Below are 20785 nucleotides of genomic sequence, written 5' to 3'. Positions count from 1 at the left end.
AAAAAAGCACCGTATATCAACGCTGCGTGCAAATACATTTAATACATTTTAAAGAGACTTAATTTAACTTGGAGCCCGACGTGCTCAATTGTGCATAGATGCCAACTTGATTGACACATGTGGAGTGAAAAAAACCCATCAATCAAATGTAAAAGGACAATCCCTGCGATTGCTTCAGCACACCACTGCTAGCGGATGGGCCTCCACTAGAGAGAGCCAGAGACATCATCGAGTACCCACACTTTACTCCAACAAGTTCAAGTTCATTTATTAGGTATAGTCCTGTGAGCCATTCGGCTCTTGAATCGGGTGCAACCGCAACAAACAAAAACATGAACAAGAAAACATCTTAATGTGACTATATGCAAACAGAAAATCCAAGAAAAGACAGCAAAATATTGCAGAAAAAGCACCGTACACCAACACTGTGTGCACAAATCCCAGTGGGATGCAAGTCAAACAACAACCACAAGACAACTTAGATTAAGGCCATCAGTCTAACTCTGTACTACAACAAACATGGCTAAACCAATACACTTTTCGAAATCAACAAAGGCGACATGCCAATCGATTAAACGATGGTGTGCCCAATTTTTTGGGTGGACAGCTTAATTCATGGCGGGAAACTGTTAAGGGATTTTAATTTCATTCACAATTTACATCAGTAAACCATCCTGTCCCAGCATTTAAACCTCGCGGATTGCTTTCAATCGAGATCGGTAAAGATTCCAGGACAATCCGGGAGGTGTAACCAACCCCCCCTCTCTCTTAGCCCCGGAACTTTTATTCGGCCCGGAATCATTTCCCTCGCCGGAAATACTTGCGCTGCCGAGTATTGAAGGAGGAAGTGGGGACCCACATCATGTGTCATTGTCGTGGAGGGCAGAACGCACGTGGAGCGCTCAATTGAGGGGTTCTCATTGACATCGCGGTGGGGAGGGCTCTAATTAATTGGCAAAAAGGGTTTATTTGGAGAGGGGGGGTGTCCATCAAGAGTCGCCTTCGCAATGGTCTTCCTGTCCTTAAGTCGCTTGGTCAGGGTGAAGAGTGATAACCATTACTGGCGGGCGAAAGAGCTCTTCAAGTATTCGCAGGTGTGGAGAATATCATTGACGGACTCTCTTTTTTACGTCTGTCTCGCCACACAGAGTATTGTAGTGATTAAGCAATCGGCCGCACGGCCTTTTCGGAGTGCATCATATCAGTAGGATTGAACGCGAGCGTATTCTTGAGCAGTTTCGACAGTTTTGACAGCGGTCAGGATTGCTTGAAACAATACTGGAGAACTTCCGATCTTACGATATCATTATTATTGACTCATTAGCACTATGCGGCCTACTGTTGCCAGTGGTGCCTGTGGCTCAGTCACTTCCTGAGATTCCTGATTGGGTTTTTTTATTTTCTATTTGAGACGCATCTTTGCGTGTTACAAATGCGATTCTATGCCTGGCGATTTGCCTATTCGCCGAGAGTGATTGCATCTGGTGTTTAGTGGGCCTATGTATTAAAACTGCAGTGACTGTCATTCTCAAACAGGCTGACACGTATTTACATCGAACAATCGGTTGGGTCAGTGTCGCCCTCATTTGGTTGGGGAAATTCAAATAGAGGGATTAAAATGCATCATTGGAAGAAAAAAATATATTCAGCCGGGATCATAAACGTTACATCTTATTCACTTGAAATAAATATATTTAGGAAATGAGATGAAGAAATACCGTTTCCATCTGTATGTAGAGTAATGTGTCTGTGACTTCCAATTGGAAAGCCAGTGAATGTGTGCATGTCTTGCTGTCCAGGTTTCATGGATTCCACGTTGTCGAGTGTGTGTGTGTGTATAATTGTGGGGAGCGGTGGTGTAGTGGTTAGCGCGCTGCGCTATGAACCCGGTGACACGAGTTCGATTCCCGCTCACTGCCAACATCAGTGACGATTATCTGAACCGGTCCCGGGCCTCCCCTAGGTCGACTCAGCCTCAAATGAGTACCTGGTGCGGTGTGTAAACATCGCCACTAGGGAGACAAAGGCGGTCGGGCGTGGTGCTGGCCACCCACCCCCTCGTGTACCGTTCCGGCCTTCATAGGTGCTCGCTAACAACACTTGCCCCTACAGTCTGTTAAGGCTATACGGGGGATCTTTGTCTTTGTATCATTGTGCATCTGGACAGCATTTCCGAGGACGCAAGAACCGATGCTATGGCCTGGCCGTGCGCGCGGTCCGGCGCTCTTTCGTCTATGCCACCAAGGCCCGTCATCTGCGAAGGCGAAACATGCGCACCGTAAGTCTGTCTGTTGTCTTCCCCTACCTCCGATTAACAGGGTTGGTTGGCTACGAAATTAGTTCAACATACAAGTCACTGGGCTCGCAAAGCCACTGAATAATTAACTGCTACGCATCAAACGGCACGCGACTCTCATAGCCCGCGATCTAGCGATTCGCTTGTTCTCTCATCGTGCGTGATGCTCATTGTACGGACAGTAGTTTGTCATGTACTGCCACATTGCGGGTTTGCTTCCAAAGGACTGAGCACCGCCTTGGAATGTGGAATGTACACAATCGGCTTAGAGTCACGAACGGAATTGAGGACTGCTCCTCATGCTCGTTTCAGCAAGGATATACATTGCTTTGACTTACATTTCCAATAAACGTTTAAGATGAGAATGCAGTGATTTATGTAAAGGATATATGACATCATCCAATGCCATGTCGATATTTTGCATTTAGACATAGTCTTTAAACATATTTGCAGTATAATTGGGAAAGTCATAATGTTGAATAATATACGTAGTAGATGTCAACCTTGTTCATAATTTAACAAATTCAATGAGTAATCCGTTAACTTATTTGAATACTTGTATGGATTTGAAAGCATAAAATACAAAGATCCCCTATGTAGCCTTAACAGACTGTTAGGGCAAATGCTGTTCGCAAGCACCCATGAGTAAAAATGTTAATCTCAAATCACATGCCTCTTACTCTTTTGCTCCCCTTTACAAGACATTTTAATACTCGCTGGTTCTTTCAGTAAAGTTGCGTAGGTAGAAAAAATTAAATAAAACACGACGTTTCGGTCGCAACACAAGCGTCCGTCTTCAGGTGTGAAAAAATGATCTGCTGTTGTGGCTTTATATAAGCACAGGAGGGAGAGGAAAGGAGTTTGCCTGTAGGAGTTCACAGGGGAGAGGGGCGAGGGTTTGTGGCGTGCAGGGACGGGAGGGGGCTAGCACGGGGGGGAACATGGTTATATTGTAAATGTAACTTTGTATATATCTGTACCTCTAATGGGATGTGGATCTACATAAGTCTATGTAACTACAAAACATTGCTTCAATATGAATGTCTCAACCGTAGAATAAAAGGCTGGTGTGTCCCATATTGTTGTCGTGAGTAATATGTTGTCGTTTTTCTCAGTTGTGGATCACACGAGCCACTGCTGGCATCTTGGAGCACGGGCTGAAATACAGCCATTTTAAAACCAACCTTCTGAAGGTAAGCAGTAGATGAGTGAGTAACATCATAGCACAGCACAGCACAAGGACCCCTTAATTAACGACGTACTCCCATCTGTGCTCCACTCGGTCATAAATCTGGCACTGGGACTAATGCATTCATGTTCCGTGGGCAGACACAGGTGATGCTGAACCGCAAGATGCTCGCTGACCTGGCGATCACGGAGCCGCGTACGTTCAAGTCGTTGGCGGCTCTGTCGAAGCGTCGCGGGGAGGAGGGCTTCCTGGCGGCGCTGGATGACGGGAAGGAACCCACGGGGATTTTTTCACGAATCGTACATTGCGATCGCACATAGGCGCCAATAGCTGCCTGGCACGGGCCCTCTACCTCCCACATCACAGGCACACATGCACACATGCACAGACTCGTTTCCACACAAATGCATACGAATGCGCCAATACAAAGGAGACCCTGTGTAACCTACACGTACTGTTTGGGGAAAGTGCTGTTAGCAAGCTTGTACTAGGTCAGGGGTCGGCAACCTACGGCTCCGGAGCCGCATGCGGCTCTTTACGGGCTGCTTCTTGACGATATGTACGTATGTACAGTATGTACTCAGATGCATTGCGGCTCTTGAAATACAGAATTTTGTACCGAATTGGAAAGAAATGGCTCTTCTTGTTATTTTGGTTGCCGACCCCTGTACTAGGTCATCTCGGCCTTAATTGAGTACCTGCTGTGGTGTGCGAGCATCAACGCTGGGGACATAAACGCAGCAAGGTGTGGTGCTGGCCACACCACCTCGTGTTCCTCGCCGGGCTTAATAGGTGTGTGCTTACAGCACCTAAGCGGACAGTATATGGAGGCTATGAAGGGATATTTGTTTATAACAGCATATCGATACAAATGCGCATATGAACACCTATACATAAACCTATATACACACACACACACATGCAACTTGTGATACCCCCATGTACAGAGAGAATTGTGATTTTTTTTCGTATGATAGCAAAACAGAAGAACCAAACATTGTTTTGTGTGAATCTGGTTGGTTACATGCAGTGTAATGTTCGTATTTACATTATTTTAAAGAACGGCATGCTTATATTCTGCACTATGTACCACGCAATGACTTGACATTGTGGCTATAAATAGACTCCTATGAAATTTTGACTTAAAACTTTCGTGACTGTAGGAATTCATATTCTTTGGTTCTTTCGGTAAAGTCACATAGATAGAAAATAATAAAATGGATACAGAAAAAAATAGGTTTTTATTACTTTTTTTATTTTCTATCTATGTGACTTTACCGAAAGAATAAAAGAATATAGACTCTGTTGTATGTTTCCTAACGTCAATAAATGTGTATTGCTTCAACAATGCTGTGCATTTTGTTACGTGCATTGCACATCCTGTTATGTACACATTGTTTAAAGAAAAGGCTCTAAAGAATTGTCATTTTCAGAAATATCCGATTGCACTATGTAACACAATTTTTATTCCTGGGTAGTAAGTGTTATTTCGTAATTGCTTATGCCTAAAAAGTATTGAAAATGGATATTCCTCTTTATGCCATCTCAGAAAAATGCAGATATGTATCCACTTTGGCAGCTGGAACTAGACTGAACTGGTGGGCTTAAGGCCCCTGTATTTATACGACTTTATATTACTGGAAAGTTCTAGAATGTTCTGCAAGTCACTCCAAGTTTACTCAGCACTGAATCTATCTGGAATGTTCTGGAAAATATGTAAATTTCAAAATATCACTGTCCTGGTCACAAATAGCCATGTTCTGTACTTTTGAGGCATAAGCAATTAGGAAATAACACTTCCTACCCAGGAACAAAAAAAAATGTTACACTGTTGTCAGTGGGGCACATTTCGTTCACACTTGGTCAGAAACACCACTGAATGCCACTGGACATGTTTTTCTTAATGCGCTTTAATCGTTTTCATTGATAGAGGGAGCTCTCCAGCTGAGATAGAGAAACACCACTGAATGCCACTTGGACATGTTTTTCTTAATGCGCTTTAATTGTTTACATTGACAGAGGGAGCTCTCCAGCTGAGATAGAGGCAGATGTGGCAGGAAATTTTGAATACTGTACCAGGTAAAGTGGTGGAATAGCTATTGAGTACACAGGCAGTTCAACTGCAATGGAGCCTAGACCCTGGTCTACAAAGAGTGAAGGGGGGGGGGGGCATTTCATTCCTTGCACCAGTGCCTGGTGTGAGAAAGGATGAGCTTACGCAAAGAAGCTGAACCCAAGTGCTGAATCTCATCCTGCACACGTGCTCTCTGGAATCGCAGCACCAGGACATCAGGAGAGTAGTCGCAAACAAGATGGAATAATCACAAGGAGTTGAGGACAGGACACGGGTATACACGGAGATAGAGAAGTAGAGATACAATAGGTTAAGTACACGAGACATCTCTTACATGACCACACAGGTGTAACCACGCCACTAGGGGGCGGGGGCGGGTAAAATATCAAGTGAAAAATATAGTTTAATTCTTTGGTTATTTCGGTAAAGTCACTTATACCGAAAGAACCAAAGAATAATTCCTGCAGTCACGAAAGCTCCAAAATTAAGATATATTGTTTAAGCACAGCAAATTTATACATAGGATTTTATATGGTTGAAGAATATCTAGTTTATGAGGTCAGGGCAAACAGTGGCGAGATGTTATACAGGAGGTCGTGGATTTAATCCCGACGCTGACGCTTCTAAATTGGAGTTTGCATGTCTCCCTGTGGTCGTGTGGAGTTTTTACCCAGCTCCTCCGGTTTTTTCCTCCACATTTAGAAACCTGAGGTTGAGAGAATTTGGTTGCTATAAATGTCCACAAGATAAGCCACTTCGTTGAGCTATCATTCGTGGTCAGGTAGCTTCTGAAAAGAGCTACGTAGCTCGGTGCGCCTTACCTGGTAAAATAAAAAAAAATAGTTACGTTTATAGGTTTTTGTCGTCCAAAATAGTTTTCCACGAAAAAAAGTGTGGGGCAAAGCTTATCCCCCTATTTATACATTCCTATTATAAGGGTGAGTTTACCCATTGGACAAACACTGGTATAAGCTCTCAGGGGCAAAACGATGTACACAAATGCATAGGCAGTAAAATCTTATAGTTCACCTACAGATTTCTTGCTCTGCCAATAGCAGTTAACCCAATGATACACTTGGTGGCAGTATAATATTGTGCAGGGTTTGTGCAGTTCGCGGTGACCACACAATATGAAACGTTTTAAAGGTCGAGTGTAGAATATCAAGGAGTTTTATAAGTATTCAAACACAAATTGAGCTTCGAAAGTACCCAACTGCCTTTGGGTGCTTAACTTTTACCCATAAAAAATGTTAGTGTGTAGCATACTGCTTGTACGAATTATGAGTGGATTTCTCCCGTCACTCAAGTTTTTCTCCCACGCGAAGCCAGACACTCGTTCATGGGATTCCTCAAATATCCAAATGCAGGATCCTTTTGAAAAATAAGTCTAGAGATTGTTAAGTGAGGATTTTGTTAGGTAAAAGGGGGAATTATTCGTAAAAAATAAAGTGTGAATTCTGTAATAACTGAGTCTTTTAAGTGACGTATCTATTCTTTGTGGCTTCACCAATCAGGAAAGTAGCTGTTTTCTTTCTGATGACCGGATGCGGCCTAAGACTGCGAATGAATTTAAAAGTGTCAAATTACACATTTGACGCCCAGAGTAATTGATAACATTTTGACTTAAAACTTTCGTGACTGCAGGAATTAATGTTCTTTGGTTCTTTCGGTAAAGTCACGTAGATAGAAACAAATAAAAATAAAGTGAATCAAAATAATAAACATGAAATAAAAAAACTAATGTAGACTGTAGCCTGGTTCTTAATCGGAGTGAGTGGACTGGCAGTCTATAATGTAGACTGTAGCCTGGTTCTTAACCTCGGTGAGCGTACTGATAGTCTATAATGTAGACTTTAGCCTATTATTTTAATTTTATTCGGGTTAAGAACCAGGCTACAGTCTACATTATAGTGTCAGTACGCTCACTCAGTTTAATAACCATTCCTACAGTCGACATCATAGACTACCAATATGCTCACCAGCTTAAAAACCAGGCTACAGTCTACATTATAGACTGCCAGTGCACTCACCGAAGTTTAGAACCAGGTTACAGTCTACATTCTAGACTGCCAGTACACTCACCGAGTTAAAGAACCACGCTACAGTCTACATTTTAGACTGTCAGTATACTCACCCAGCTTAATAACCATTGCTACAGTCTACATTATAGACTGCCAGTACACTCACCAAACTTAATAACCAGGCTATATTCGACATTATAGACTGCCAGTACACGCACTCCGATTTATAACCAGGCTACAGTCTACATTAGTAGTGTTTATTTTATTATTTTTTATTCACTTTATTTTTTAACGTGAGTTTATCGAAAGAATCAAAGAATAATTGATTACCATATAAAATTAAACTTATTTTTAGCGAACCAATCAAGATTAATTTACAACTTTCAAAAAATTGTAAGTAAGTGTTAAAGCTATTTAATTAAATTAAAAATTATAACTAATGCACCAACGCAAAGTCATACATCAACATTCTTTAACTGGCTGCAATAATTCCTGATAGACTGAATTGAATTTTTTCATATATATAATGACAAGGCCATTTTATTCGATGAAATTTAGTATAATTAATCATTTTTTGGTCCATCTTAATTAAAAATTGTAAGCCTATTGAAGCCAATGATTTTCCAGTGCATGTTGCAGAAGCAATCTTGCCTGGAGCAACGATGTTACCATACAATAAATCTACAGCCCTGTGTCAATCGACTGCTGGATGAAGGCCTCCCCACATTACGTCTATAATGAGGGTTGAGTGATCATACTTCACCATGTGAGTTAGCGAAGGGAAAGAGACGGGGTGCCCAAAGATGTTTATTATTACACGCTTTTTATTCACTCACTCTGTTGTTGTTGTATCCTCAAATCTTGTAACTCAATTTAACCCACTTCTCAATGTGATATCGACTGCAGGCTTGGTATACTTATGTCATACTGATGACAATACCATATTTTATCATAAAAATAAGAAAATAAATATTTTTAAACATTATTTTTTATATGTTATGTTTCGGCTTGGGTCTAATTGCCCACGTTATGGCAAGCTTGGTGGCCACTTCCTGGAGTCGTGGAGTTCTGCCATTACGAGTAGGGTACATTTCATTAAAGCGTGTTTTAAAAAAAAGTTTTAAAAATATTACTGATTTATAATTATATTATTTATGACTGGAAATTGAACTCTGGTCGCAGGGTTCATTATGCGGTGCATAGCCACTGCAACACTGTTCCATCCACCACTGCACTTTGAACCAGTGGTGGGGGGTTGGGAGAGGGCGGTATCATTAGACCCGCTCAGATGTCACTTGCCACTGATGGCAGTCATGACTGGGGAAACAACTCAGTTCAGGTTTTATGCACTTTTAAATCTAGATTCAAACTCTTTTCTTTAGAACAGCATTGGTTTGTGCTTAGTTTGTTGTCCTTCCCTTGCACCTCCGATTAGCACCGATGGCTACATACGGTGGGAAAAAAAGTTATACATAGCATGTTCATAGCACAGTGCACGAACCACTACACCACCAATATCTGCTTGTTCTTTACCATGCCAGCTTTTAACAAAAAACATATGCCATATTATATATCAGGGAATAGAACGCTTCCCAAATGACTTCCATTGAGGAGATGGAGCAATGAAATCAGTTTGTGCGCAGGTGCTGGATGGAACGCTGCGTCGCAAGATTGTGCAGGTGGCAGCGAATGGGAGAGGCTTTCGTTCAGCCGTGGATTGATCATTGCTGATAATCAAATTGTATATGTTTAATTGACACGTTTTCAGCTGTACGTGAATGGTACTCAATGCGTAGAGTTTTAATTAAATGTATTAGCATCAATCATTTTCATGCTACTTTTATGAAAACCAGAATTATGATGTTGCAGCTGAGTACATTCACATTTCATAACGTTCTCTCACTGACTTCATCTGAACTCATAATTGTGAACTGCAGTGAGACTGCATGCACACCAGGCTGGTCGCGAGTCTGAACCCAAACGGCCGCATCAGAAATTGAACAATAATTACTATAATTCGCAGCGTGTGGCTTAAAAAGCTCTTTCGGAAATTATCCATTACTGTGCCATATTTTGACAACTAAGGATGAAAGTTATCATTATTAGGGAGAATAGAAAAATACTATGTGTGCATAGCTTGTATATAAAATAATTCAAATGTCGGTTATTTAACCATGAATGCTTTAATGAGTCTCAACAATATGCTTTTCAGGAGTGTCTATACTCCTCGAATGGCCAGTGCCATTCATGTGTTTGACTTCATGTGAGAGATAATCCACTGTGCATACGAGCGGTGTCCAGGAGGTCGGCGCTTCGATCCCGACCCCGACGCCTGCTGTATATTTGGATTTTAGATTTGAAGCTTTCGTGACTGCAAGGATTCATACTCTTAGGTTTTTTCGATGAATTCACGTAGGTAAAAAAAAAAATAGAAATAATAATAGAAATACAATAATTATTATTTTATTCTATTATTTCTATTATTTTATTATTTACTTATTTTTACCTACGTGACTTTGCCGAAAAAACCTAAGAGTATGTATATTTGGAGTTTGCGGTGTCTCTCCCTGTGGTCGCGTCGATTTTTTAAATCCGGGTTCTTCGGTTTTTTCCTCCACATTTAGAAACACGCGTTTAGATTTTTATTTTAGAGGCCGTCCATAAATGACGTCACGCGATTTTGGACGATTTTTGACCCCCCCCCCCCCCCCTTTGTCACACGGCGTCACAAAAAGTCAGACCCCTCCTCAAATATGACGTCACAAAGCTCTGCCCCCCCCCCAAAAAAAATAACATGCTTCAAATCGCTTTAAACTATTGTCATTGTAGTGCGTATTTAATGTGGCGCTGCACTCTGATGTTGTAGGATAAAAAAAATATATTAAAAAGTATATTTAATTAAGTAGAACGTGTTGTCTATATATATTTAAAGTTGCGCATTTTGATGTGACGTCACATTTCTCACCCCCCCCCCCTCGTCACACATCGTCACAAATGTCTGACCCCCCCCCCCGCCCTAGGTGCGTGACGTCATTTATGGCCGGCCCCTTATTTCGCTGCTATCTATTTCCACGTGATGACAAGCCACTTCGTTGAACTATCATTTGTGGCCAGGTCGCTTCTGAAAAATAGTTTCGTTTTAATTGTATATTTGTTAAAGTATTTTGTTTACCTTTCCTATACGTTGCACTCCTATCGTGTTGTGGCATTGTTTCTTGTTGTAACGTTCTGACCCGCCCCGACAGGACATGTGACAAAGAGCTTTATAGCTCATCGGATTCCTCCTCCAGTATAAAAACACATTCCTCCTGCGGAGGGAGCTGGTAGGAACGTCGGGTTGCTCGGTCAATGGCCAGGGTCAACGGCGGCGTGGTGTATTCCGCAAATTTCCCCGACTGTGAGGGCGGGCACAAGCCGGCGTGAGTAGGTTAAACGTTGAGTTTTATAAGGGTACCACGGGGTAACCAGCCCCTCCCCACCCAGCCCCACCCCTCCCACCCCCCACCCAGCCCCACACTCCCCACCCTCCCCACCCAGCCCCTCCCCACCCTCCCCACACAGCCCATCCCCACCCTCCCCTCCTAACCCAGCCCTCCCCACCCAGCCCCACCCTCCCCACCCAGCCCCTCCCCACCCTCCCCACTCAGCCCCTCCCTCCCCACGCAGCCCCTCCCTGCACGACTGACACAATAATCCCCTGTGGGCTGGTGTAACCAGGAAGTTCCTACCAGTATAAATCTTCTCATTCTGGTAGCACTCACTACTGCCATCTCCTGCCATCTCTCATCCTCACCGCTACAACACCCGGCAAGCCCTGGTGGTGATCAACCCAGGTTCAACTGAGCTTAGCTTCCCACATCTGATAGCTGTGGTGATCTGGTGGTGGCTATGCGCATCTTTTACTTAAATTGCTTAGCGCTGTAACGCGAACTGCTTCCTTTGTGAATCATCACGCCGTGATAATGTTTCCTTTGTGAATATATCCCTTGGAGCTGCAATATATATCATCGTAATGAAGTTAGATTGTCGTTATAAGGCAATTGCTCTTACTATAAATGGCACGTATACTTTGTACCACAATAACTTACAAGGCACCATAGTGCACGTGATTCTTTCCATGTTTAATATTTAAATAGAATATTTATTTTCCTACTATCTTAGGCGGTTATATATATTCGTGTTTAACACGTTACTCGCCTGAAACTATCACACTGAAAGTAAGATATGACGAAATTTAGCCTCAATATGCTGTGACATTACCCCTTAAACCAAATGTATATATAACGTATGTCTCTTGCCAGGAATAATTAACGCATGCTCTGAAAATAAATGTAGTTACTGTATATCATAAATCTAGAATAATTTGCATTCACTGGGAATTGGTAAAGTGCTACATTTGCAATTCATCACGCACATACAGTAATTATGTAACACTGTCCTCCATGCGACACAACCTTTAAATGCCCTCTACACACTTTAGCATTCCACCTGAACTCAACCATTATCAAATATTAAAACCATGTTAAATCACATAATGCTGCTCTTTCCTCAAAGAATTTAAATTTATATCTTCTGAGGCTTTTGGAGCTATACAATTATCGTCATGTATGGTGATTGTACGTTTGTGGCAATCATTACAGATTTACACATGAGGTTGTCCCTGGGAAAACCAGTTATACTGTGGATCCAGTCTTTAACCGGCCAAAGACCCATTGAAATGTACCTTTATTTTTTATTTGAGAACCTATGTTTTCAGGAAGAGGGATATATGCATACAATATTTTCACGAGTGATTTTCAAATTTAAGACTTTGGTTATGACACAATTGCACAATGGCCTACTCTTGCGAATGAAATCATTGTACATATCGGAGGTACGGTTTAAGTGAAAACGTTATCGTGTTAAAATAAATATAAAAAAGTTTCAGCTTGCGTTTAACTTTTCTTACCTAATTACATTAGCCGTTTGGCATACACCATTCACTTAGATGATGCACAGAGGCACATGAAAGCCGAGTTTCAATTTTTGGTTAATGTATTTCAAGTTGCAATTCTCCTTTCTTTAATGTCATATCAGCAGCTCTGCAATGCAGGCCAAAAGAATATAAGTAGGGCATCCGTTTAATCTGTTAATGTTAGAGGGCGTGAGTGTATACGCACCATGTCACCCTGAATTGACGCTTATTCCTCTAAGCATATGGTCGTGAAGGAATTCAAAGAAAACCCGAATATGTAATTGTGAAGAAGGAATTGAAATAAAATTAAATGGAAAATTGTCAAATTATTTCCTCAAAATGATTTTTTTTTGTCAGAAGATCCTGAATTCATACTTAATTATTTGATCACGATAGATTTAAAATTCAATATTTCATACAATCAACGATTATGTATATCGTTCTCTATGGTGTAAATTCATTAATTTACACATGCACTACCGTATTATTTTTGTGAAAATTTAGTTTTGTAACTCATTTGTACTCAAATTCGACCAATTTTTTTCATGAATTCCACTGTAGCCGTGACATTCACCACTGCACCCAGCGAGATACAGAGACAAGAGAGCGTGATTCAGAGATATAATGCAAGCTCGAGATCTCAAGTTGCCTGTTAGGAAAAGCAAAGTTGGTTCTGGCAGGACATATTGTTAGAAGGAATGGTGGCTGATATATGAAACTGGTGAATGGCAGCCAAAGGAAGAGAAGAAATATAAAAGTATATGTCCACTACATCGATGGAGCGGTAGGATGATCAGTTCATTCTGGAATGAAATGGATTGTGGCATCATTTGACCATGAGGAATTACGTCGGCTTTGGGCTTTGAGAAGCCTTCTTGCAAGTAGTGGATAAATAACGAATGTTCATGTTAATGATGATGATATTGTACATATAACTACACATTCAATTGCAATGGTTAGATTAAATATGTATATCCCTGTAAATATACATCACTTATGTTGAACTTTTTTCGCAGTGTATGTAGCCAAGTGTGCTAAATTATTTCAATTCTTTTCAAAGCGACGTGAAACTATTTTAGAATCAAAATAGCCATGCTGTTTAAAATTGACCGTTTAATAATAACTCCGAGGCAAACTGCCAAGAGGTTTCCCTCCACCATCAAATGACGCTGATTAATTGGCTCTGAGTTAGCTCAGTTATTATTTATGCGTGCTCCAATTTATCACATACATCCGTGAACCTGTTTGGTGAGAAGCCAGTTTTGTGGGCCACCTTTTTGGGCCATAGGTCGCGTATGTTGTGGAGATTGTCACCGTTCTTGCAGATGTTTGCGAGTATAGTCCTCTGCAAAAGGCCAATTCAATCGCTGTATTCTGGGTGGTTTTTTGGGGGGGAGGTCCTACTGGACTACGTAAGTAGTGGGCATTTGTACAACTTCTGATAGTCCACCAATGGTACGTTACCCCGTCAAATTAACGATCGTTGAGATGGCATGCGTAGGGTTGTCACCTGTACTGGTTATCCCCGGATCGTCCTCTTGTTGAGGCAGTTATCCCGGGCAATCTGTAAGTCTTTCCCAGGAAATTAAAGGTCCCTGCTTTTGTCAGTTGTGAAATGATAATACGAAGACACCACTCAAGTCAACGCATTGTTTACACTGTGGTAACCACAGCCATGAGTCACCTTGGAAATTTCATATTCCTATGTTGTCATTTATGGATTGTCTCGTTTCGATTCTTGATTTTTTTGTCATAATTGTGTTGAATGTAGCGGCCTCTGGTGGCTGGGTGGGGCATGTTATTCCATGAAGACGTTCAAGATTTTAAACGTCGAAAAACATAGATTTCTGCTCGTAATTCGATGCATGTGTCGTTTAGAAAACAAAAAACATCGATATTAATATATGCAGAATTACACATATACATTTTGCAAATGTTGTATTTTAAATCATGGGCCAATGGTAACAAAAATAATGAAGGTGTGGCAGCCAAGGGTTAGACACCTGACAGAGCATCCCTCAAAGAGATGGAGCGATGAAATCAGCTCGCAGATTCGTTAGAGATGCCGACGGTTTGGATAGGTATTCATGCAGCAGAAGATAGATCATGACGATTCTGATGAAAACATAGAGAGATGCATGTTTGGAAGTGGAGATGCATGCTTGGAAAGAGGCAGAATGAGAAACGCACGAATCCGGCAAGATAAATTAGAAACACTTTTTATCATAATCCAGCAGTGGATTTATCACAGCTGCCACTGACGATGACGATTGCTAAGAGTTTGAAAAACGCAACAACATTCCGTGTGTGCGTGTGTGTGTGTAAATGAGTGTACACGCGATACGGGAAACTGTCCGCATCGAGTTAATATTTTAGCACTCGTGGAGTTTGATATCAAATATCAGAAATGTAGTGTTTTCGGACTGCTTGCTGTGTAGATGTGGATGCCTAAGGGCTGTGGTCAAATCCTCTGTGGCTCTTCTACATGGACACAGCTATGGAGCCACCGGTGGAACTCCAGAGCATCGATGCAAATCGTTTGGGAATTGGGTGAGAAATTTTTCTTCAAACTGTTCGAACGAAAGACGCAGACACGTAACCTCCTCGGTTAAAGAGCTTTGTCTTTTGGCAAATGCATCGTCCCTACACTAACGGATGCATTGATGAAACCCGCCGACAGCGGAGGGTGCACCGTGTTGAATGTAAATGTTCGCGAACGTTGCGAGTTTGTACGTTATTAGACGATGCGTTTTGAAAGCGTCGCAACAGAAGCGGCGGCACGAGGCTGTTGAACACGCCTGTCAACTTGGTTTCATTGCAGCGTGAAGGCGCGAGGCAGGTTTTTAGCCGTGAGTAATGTCTCTGCTGACGTGCCCCGTTCGTACGTTGTGGAATCTAAGACCGTCGATGTTTTTGCACCCTTCCAACAGCCACTCTGCTCGCTCTCGTAAGACGTATACATTAAACTAAACAACAAATGTGTTCAACGAATGTGAATTCGATGGTGTCGGTGCAGTGAGTTACAAATAATTGAATGATGCTTTTATAAAAGGCTTCTGTACTTGAAAGTATTCAACTATCATATTCATATTCTTGGTTCTTTCGGTAAAGTCACGTAGAAGGGAAATAATACAATAATAAAAATAAAACATAATAAAATAATTCTCACGACGTTTCGGCCACAACGCAAGCAGCCGTCCTCAGGTGAAGAACAGGTCTTCTCGTGAGAATTATTTTATTATGTTTTATTTTTATTATTTTATTATTTCCCTTCTACGTGACTTTACCGAAAGAACCAAAAAGATGAATCCCTGCAGTCACGAAAGCTTTAAATCGAAAACTATCATATTTTTTTTATTGTACCAGGTGAGGCCCACGGAGTCGTGTGGCTCTTTCTCAGAAGCAACCTGGCCACGAATGATCGTTCAACGAAGTGGCTTGTCACGTGTAAATTCATAGCAACCACAAATACTATAGGCGCATGTTGATTCTAAATGTGGAGGGGAAAACCCGCAGGATCCGGCGAACAATCCACGCGAGAAGCGGGGAGAGAGACATTCAAATTCCAAATTTCAACAAATTACGTCTGCGGTTATCTCCATTGGCAATGCAAGAAACGTGTACACTACTCGGTGAACCTGCAGAAAGAAACCTGACCATGCAATGATCGAACTACTCAATGTGTGGCCAATAGATATAACTCAACGGCGCCTGCATATCGGCATAAGTTCTCTGTAGTGTGGGGAGCGGTGACGTGTAGGTTTATGTCACTAATGACCACCACCAGTGACGATTCTATCTGAACCGGTTCTGGGCCTTCCCTGCGTCGACTCCAGCCTCAAATGAGCACCTGGTGTGGTGTGTAAATATTGCCATTGGGGAGACAAAGGCGGCCTGGCGTGGTGTTGGCCACCCACCCCCTCGTGCCGGCCATCATAGGTGCTCGCTCACTGAACTTGCCCCAACAGTCTGTTACGGCTATATGGAGGAACGTTCATCTTCTTGGTTCTTTCGGTAAAGTCACGTAGAAGGGAAGTAATAAAATAATACAAATAAAACACAATAAATAATTCTCACGACGTTTCGGCCACAACGCAAGCAGCCGTCCTCAGGTGAAGACCAGGTCTGTCGGGGAGACAGCGTCTGAACGTTGTCCATCACACACACCACACCTTCAAAACCAGCATTTTCCTACCACCACAACACTCCAGGTAGGATCACCCCTCCTCTGTGTCTCTTCCACTCATAACGCTCACCCCCTGCGTGGGACACTAACTCACTCGTTGGTGCTTTTCCATTACACTTCACCATTATGCCTCGTGTACGCTTGTATGTTGGACTTCTTTCGCACCGTACGTAGCCATCCGTGCTAATCGGAGAGCGGTAAAATGAAAATGAAGGCAAATTATTAAATACATAATTATATTTTTAAAAACACTGGACCACAACTTGCACAACAACAACAAGCGCCACGAGCACAAAAAACCACGGCTGCCTTTGTTTCTCTCCGTTGGGTGCCGCGCAACGAATACGCAGAATCCTCATCCGCGACGACCTCGGCGATGCTGGCGGGCAGGAGGAGGAGGAGGCTCCGGCCAGAATGGGCCGCCAGCCCAAGAACGTGAAGCTGTCGGCGGCGGAGGCACGAGTCGTGCTCCTGGCGCTGGCGATGGTCGGCCTGGGAATCGCCGTGTTCTTCATCCTCTCCATAACCGTCGTGCAGCCCTTGCTCAACGGGTGCGGTGTGCGCCCAAAGGCCCCCACCACCCCCACCACCAACGTGTGTGTGTGTGTGCTGTGGCGTGGGGTGTTTTTTTGTCAACATGCGACACAAACGTCGTTCACGTCACCCACCCAGCCATGCACCACCACCACCACCATCATCATCATCATCCTGAGCCATGGTCAATCCACTGCCGGATGAATGGGTTACCAAGCCGCCTACGTTCATGTCACCCACCCAGCCATGCACCACCACCATCATCATCATCATCCTGAGCCATGGTCAATCCACTGCAGGATGAATGGGTTACCAAGCCGCCTACGTTCATGTCACCCACCCAGCCATGCACCACCACCATCATCATCATCATCCTGAGCCATGGTCAATCCACTGCAGGATGAATGGGTTACCAAGCCGCCTATACGTTCACGTCACCCACCCAGCCATGCACCACCACCACCACCATCATCATCCTGAGCCATAGTCAATCCACTGCAGGATAAATGGGTTACCAAGCCGCCTACGTTCACGTCACCCACCCAGCCATACACCACCACCACCATCATCATCATCATCCTGAGCCATGGTCAATCCACTGCAGGATGAATGGGTTACCAAGCCGCCTACGTTCACGTCACCCACCCAGCCATGCACCACCACCATCATCATCATCATCCTGAGCCATGGTCAATCCACTGCAGGATGAATGGGTTACCAAGCCGCCTACGTTCATGTCACCCACCCAGCCATGCACCACCACCACCATCATCATCATCCTGAGCCATGGTCAATCCACTGCAGGATAAATGGGTTACCAAGCCGCCTACGTTCACGTCACCCACCCAGCCATACACCACCACCACCATCATCATCATCATCCTGAGCCATGGTCAATCCACTGCAGGATGAATGGGTTACCAAGCCGCCTACGTTCACGTCACCCACCCAGCCATGCACCACCATCATCATCATCATTCTGAGCCATGGTCAAGCCACTGCAGGATGAATGGGTTACCAAGCCGCCTATACGTTCACGTCACCCACCCAGCCATGCACCACCACCATCATCATCATCCTGAGCCATGGTCAATCCACTTCAGGATGAATGGGTTACCAAGCCGCCTATACGTTCACGTCACCCACCCAGCCATGCACCACCACCATCATCATCATCATCCTGAGCCATGGTCAATCCACTGCAGGATGAATGGGTTACCAAGCTGCCTAAAAGTGCACCGAGCTTGGCACAAGCGGTACATTGATATCACAGACAATTAGCAGTGCGTGCCAGATGTTGTTGTCTGTGTGTGCACTTCCTTCATCAAAGAAAAAAATCTAATCTCTGTTCTTCAAAGGGTCATTTACCCACAACGTTAGCCTGCTGCGAACACATCTTTGCTCACAAATCAGTGTCAACAAAGACAACGGTTCATAATACAGGTTTTTTTTGGGGGGAGTTAGATTGCGCCTTTCTTTTTCTCTTCCGCAGCCGGGGCAGCACGGAGGCGAACTGCACGGTGATCTCGGCCGAGATCCCCAAGTGGATTGACTGCGCCTTCGAGTGCGGCCCCTACTGCAAGGGCGTCTCGAGCTACCCGTGCCTGCAGGTCTACGTCAACGTGACGCCGTGGGGACGCAAGGTTCTGCTACATCGCGACGAGCAGTCCATATCTTCCAGCTCGCAGGTGCGCGCGCCAGCCTCGCTCGAGAAGACGGGACGGGTAGCGGGTGGAGGGGGATGAGTGCTTGATCGGTGTTTGGGTCGAGAACGAGACTCAAAGGGGTCGTTGACGCCCAGTGGCAAAGGGCCATCGGTAGAATGTCTGCGCTTAAGTCAAAGCCGTCGAGCGTGACACCTCAAAGTGCTGGGGTTAATACCAAGGTTAAGCTTTGTCGATGGGTGAATGGTCTTCTCTTTGGGGCAAGAAGGACAAAGCGGCGTTGCGTTGCAAGGATCGATGGCCTAAATCCTCACTTCACTCGGAATCAAAGAGCCATTGGTAGAATGGTTGTGCTTAAGTCAGGACCTCCAAAGTGACAGGCCAAAGTGTTAAAGTTTTGACCGAGGTTGACCTCACTGGTGGCACAATGATCTACTCTTCAGCAATATGGACACAGGCATTGTACTGCAAGGATTCAACGGTTTAAATCGTAATTCCGCACCGTCTCCACACATTCCTAGAAGTATCACAATCGTCTTTATTGACACTGATTTGTGACCAAAAATATGTTTGCAGAAAGCTAACATTGTGGGCAATTGCCCTTTTTAGAACAGAGAGAAAGAAAACATAGTTCTAAGCCATGCACACACAGACAACAACATCTGTCATGCACTGCTAAGTGGCAGTGATATCACCATACCACTTGTGCTAAGCTAGGCACACTTTTAGTATAAAAAATAATGCCCTTTACATAACTAAGAAAACCTCAATGTGTCTCAAGACTCTTTTTTAAGGAGGGTCCTGCATCGGAATGTTTGGAACATTTTTGTATGCATCTTTAGCATGTGGGAGGAAACCGTATTACCCAGAAAAACTCACTCAATGGAGAATATAACACTCAAATCCTCATGCAGAGATATTGGAGAATCCACACAGCTCGGGTCAAGAATCCAAGAAACGTGCCAATTCTTGGTGGTGCGTGGATGTGTGGGGAGTGGTAGAATCTTTCTATTCCTACTCTGTATCCAGCCTGTGTGGCAGGGTGGCACAGGGGTAACGCGTGTGCCTCGTGCTTTTCTGTGTTAATTTTTTGGATGTTTTCTTCCTATTCTGCATGGGTTTCCTCCTGGGTCTACAGTTTCCTCCGATAGTTAAAAAGAACATGCAATGTAACTAGCATTTGCCAAAGCATCCGAATGCTCGCCAATTACAATACCTGCAAATTACTCAATTGAGATTACACAACGCAACATCGCCCCCTACTGCAAAGCCTTGTTAGGCCCCTCCTGAAGTGGCGTTTTTAGATCGAGAGAGCTTTTCCTGGGCAAAGAAGCACAGTGACAGTGACGACAACGGAGCGCCGATGATCGTTTCCCTACAGTGCTACCAGTTGCCCAAGTGCTACCGGGACCACGCGGATGCCACCGCGGTGATTGAGCCACTGAAGTCGTCCTTCAGGGCCCTCAACCGCACGCCCTTCCGATGCTTCTACAACGCCCGCGTGCACCACGACGACGCCCTGTTCAGCCGATCGGCCAGCGACTCCGAATCTCTGCTGCAGTGGCTTCTGTGGCCCCTCTTGGCCGTGGCCATCGGTGCCGCCCTCCTGTTCCTCCTGGCCTTGAGTCACACGCTGGCGGGCGTGTGCGAGAACAAACAGACGATTCAGCACCGCCGCAAGGCGCACTCCGACACCGCGCGTCCGGTCGCCCGGCGTCCCTGGAGGAGCGACGTGGCCGGCGGCGACGGTGGTGGCAGCGGCAGGTCCAAAAGCCGGGCCTCTTTGCGCTCGGCTGGCATAGCCATCGTGTCTTTCCGCGCTGTGGGAAACAGCCTCAAGGGAGAAAAGCACGTGCATTTGCCGTGA

The 20785-nt window shown here is 44.1% G+C and overlaps 2 protein-coding genes across 3 annotated transcripts; both read left to right on the top strand.

The window, feature by feature from the left end:
• Positions 1-641: 641 nt before the first annotated feature.
• On the top strand, positions 642-4986 carry MRPL20 (mitochondrial ribosomal protein L20). Of its 2 annotated transcripts, XR_009756158.1 has the most exons (5): positions 642-1094; positions 2168-2278; positions 3412-3489; positions 3626-3976; positions 4160-4985. XR_009756158.1 is itself a non-coding variant. In XM_061566242.1 (4 exons), exons 1-4 carry the CDS (start codon positions 1008-1010, stop codon positions 3803-3805), a joined length of 456 nt encoding a protein of 151 aa, XP_061422226.1. In that variant the 5' UTR covers positions 642-1007; the 3' UTR covers positions 3806-4986. The 2 variants fall into 2 exon arrangements, 1 of the variants encoding a protein (XP_061422226.1); XM_061566242.1 differs by having other exon boundaries at positions 3626-4986.
• A 10004-nt stretch (positions 4987-14990) lies between these two features.
• LOC133351264 (calcium-activated potassium channel subunit beta-3-like) lies at positions 14991-20785 on the top strand. Its single transcript, XM_061566366.1, has 4 exons — positions 14991-15084; positions 17071-17271; positions 18747-18942; positions 20300-20785. Exons 1-4 carry the CDS (start codon positions 15020-15022, stop codon positions 20783-20785), a joined length of 948 nt encoding a protein of 315 aa, XP_061422350.1. The 5' UTR covers positions 14991-15019.

Source organism: Lethenteron reissneri, chromosome 36 (assembly GCF_015708825.2).
Source record: "Lethenteron reissneri isolate LAM-NWPU_2019-01 chromosome 36, ASM1570882v1, whole genome shotgun sequence".
Taxonomy (NCBI): domain Eukaryota; kingdom Metazoa; phylum Chordata; class Hyperoartia; order Petromyzontiformes; family Petromyzontidae; genus Lethenteron; species Lethenteron reissneri.
The sequence above is the reverse complement of the archived record's forward strand: the minus strand, read 5'-3'. Positions and strand labels throughout refer to the sequence as shown.

Excerpts from the sequence above, each read along its gene's own strand:
- MRPL20 (XM_061566242.1), top strand. The coding sequence starts at position 1,008 with ATGGTCTTCCTGTCCTTAAGTCGCTTGGTCAGGGTGAAGAGTGATAAC. Across the intron at positions 1,095-2,167 it reads AGCTCTTCAAGTATTCGCAG|CATTTCCGAGGACGCAAGAA; the intron begins GTGTGGAGAATA and ends GCATCTGGACAG. Across the intron at positions 3,490-3,625 it reads TTAAAACCAACCTTCTGAAG|ACACAGGTGATGCTGAACCG; the intron begins GTAAGCAGTAGA and ends TTCCGTGGGCAG.
- LOC133351264 (XM_061566366.1), top strand. The coding sequence starts at position 15,020 with ATGGACACAGCTATGGAGCCACCGGTGGAACTCCAGAGCATCGATGCA. Across the intron at positions 15,085-17,070 it reads GCAAATCGTTTGGGAATTGG|AATCCTCATCCGCGACGACC; the intron begins GTGAGAAATTTT and ends ACGAATACGCAG. Across the intron at positions 18,943-20,299 it reads CCATATCTTCCAGCTCGCAG|TGCTACCAGTTGCCCAAGTG; the intron begins GTGCGCGCGCCA and ends GTTTCCCTACAG.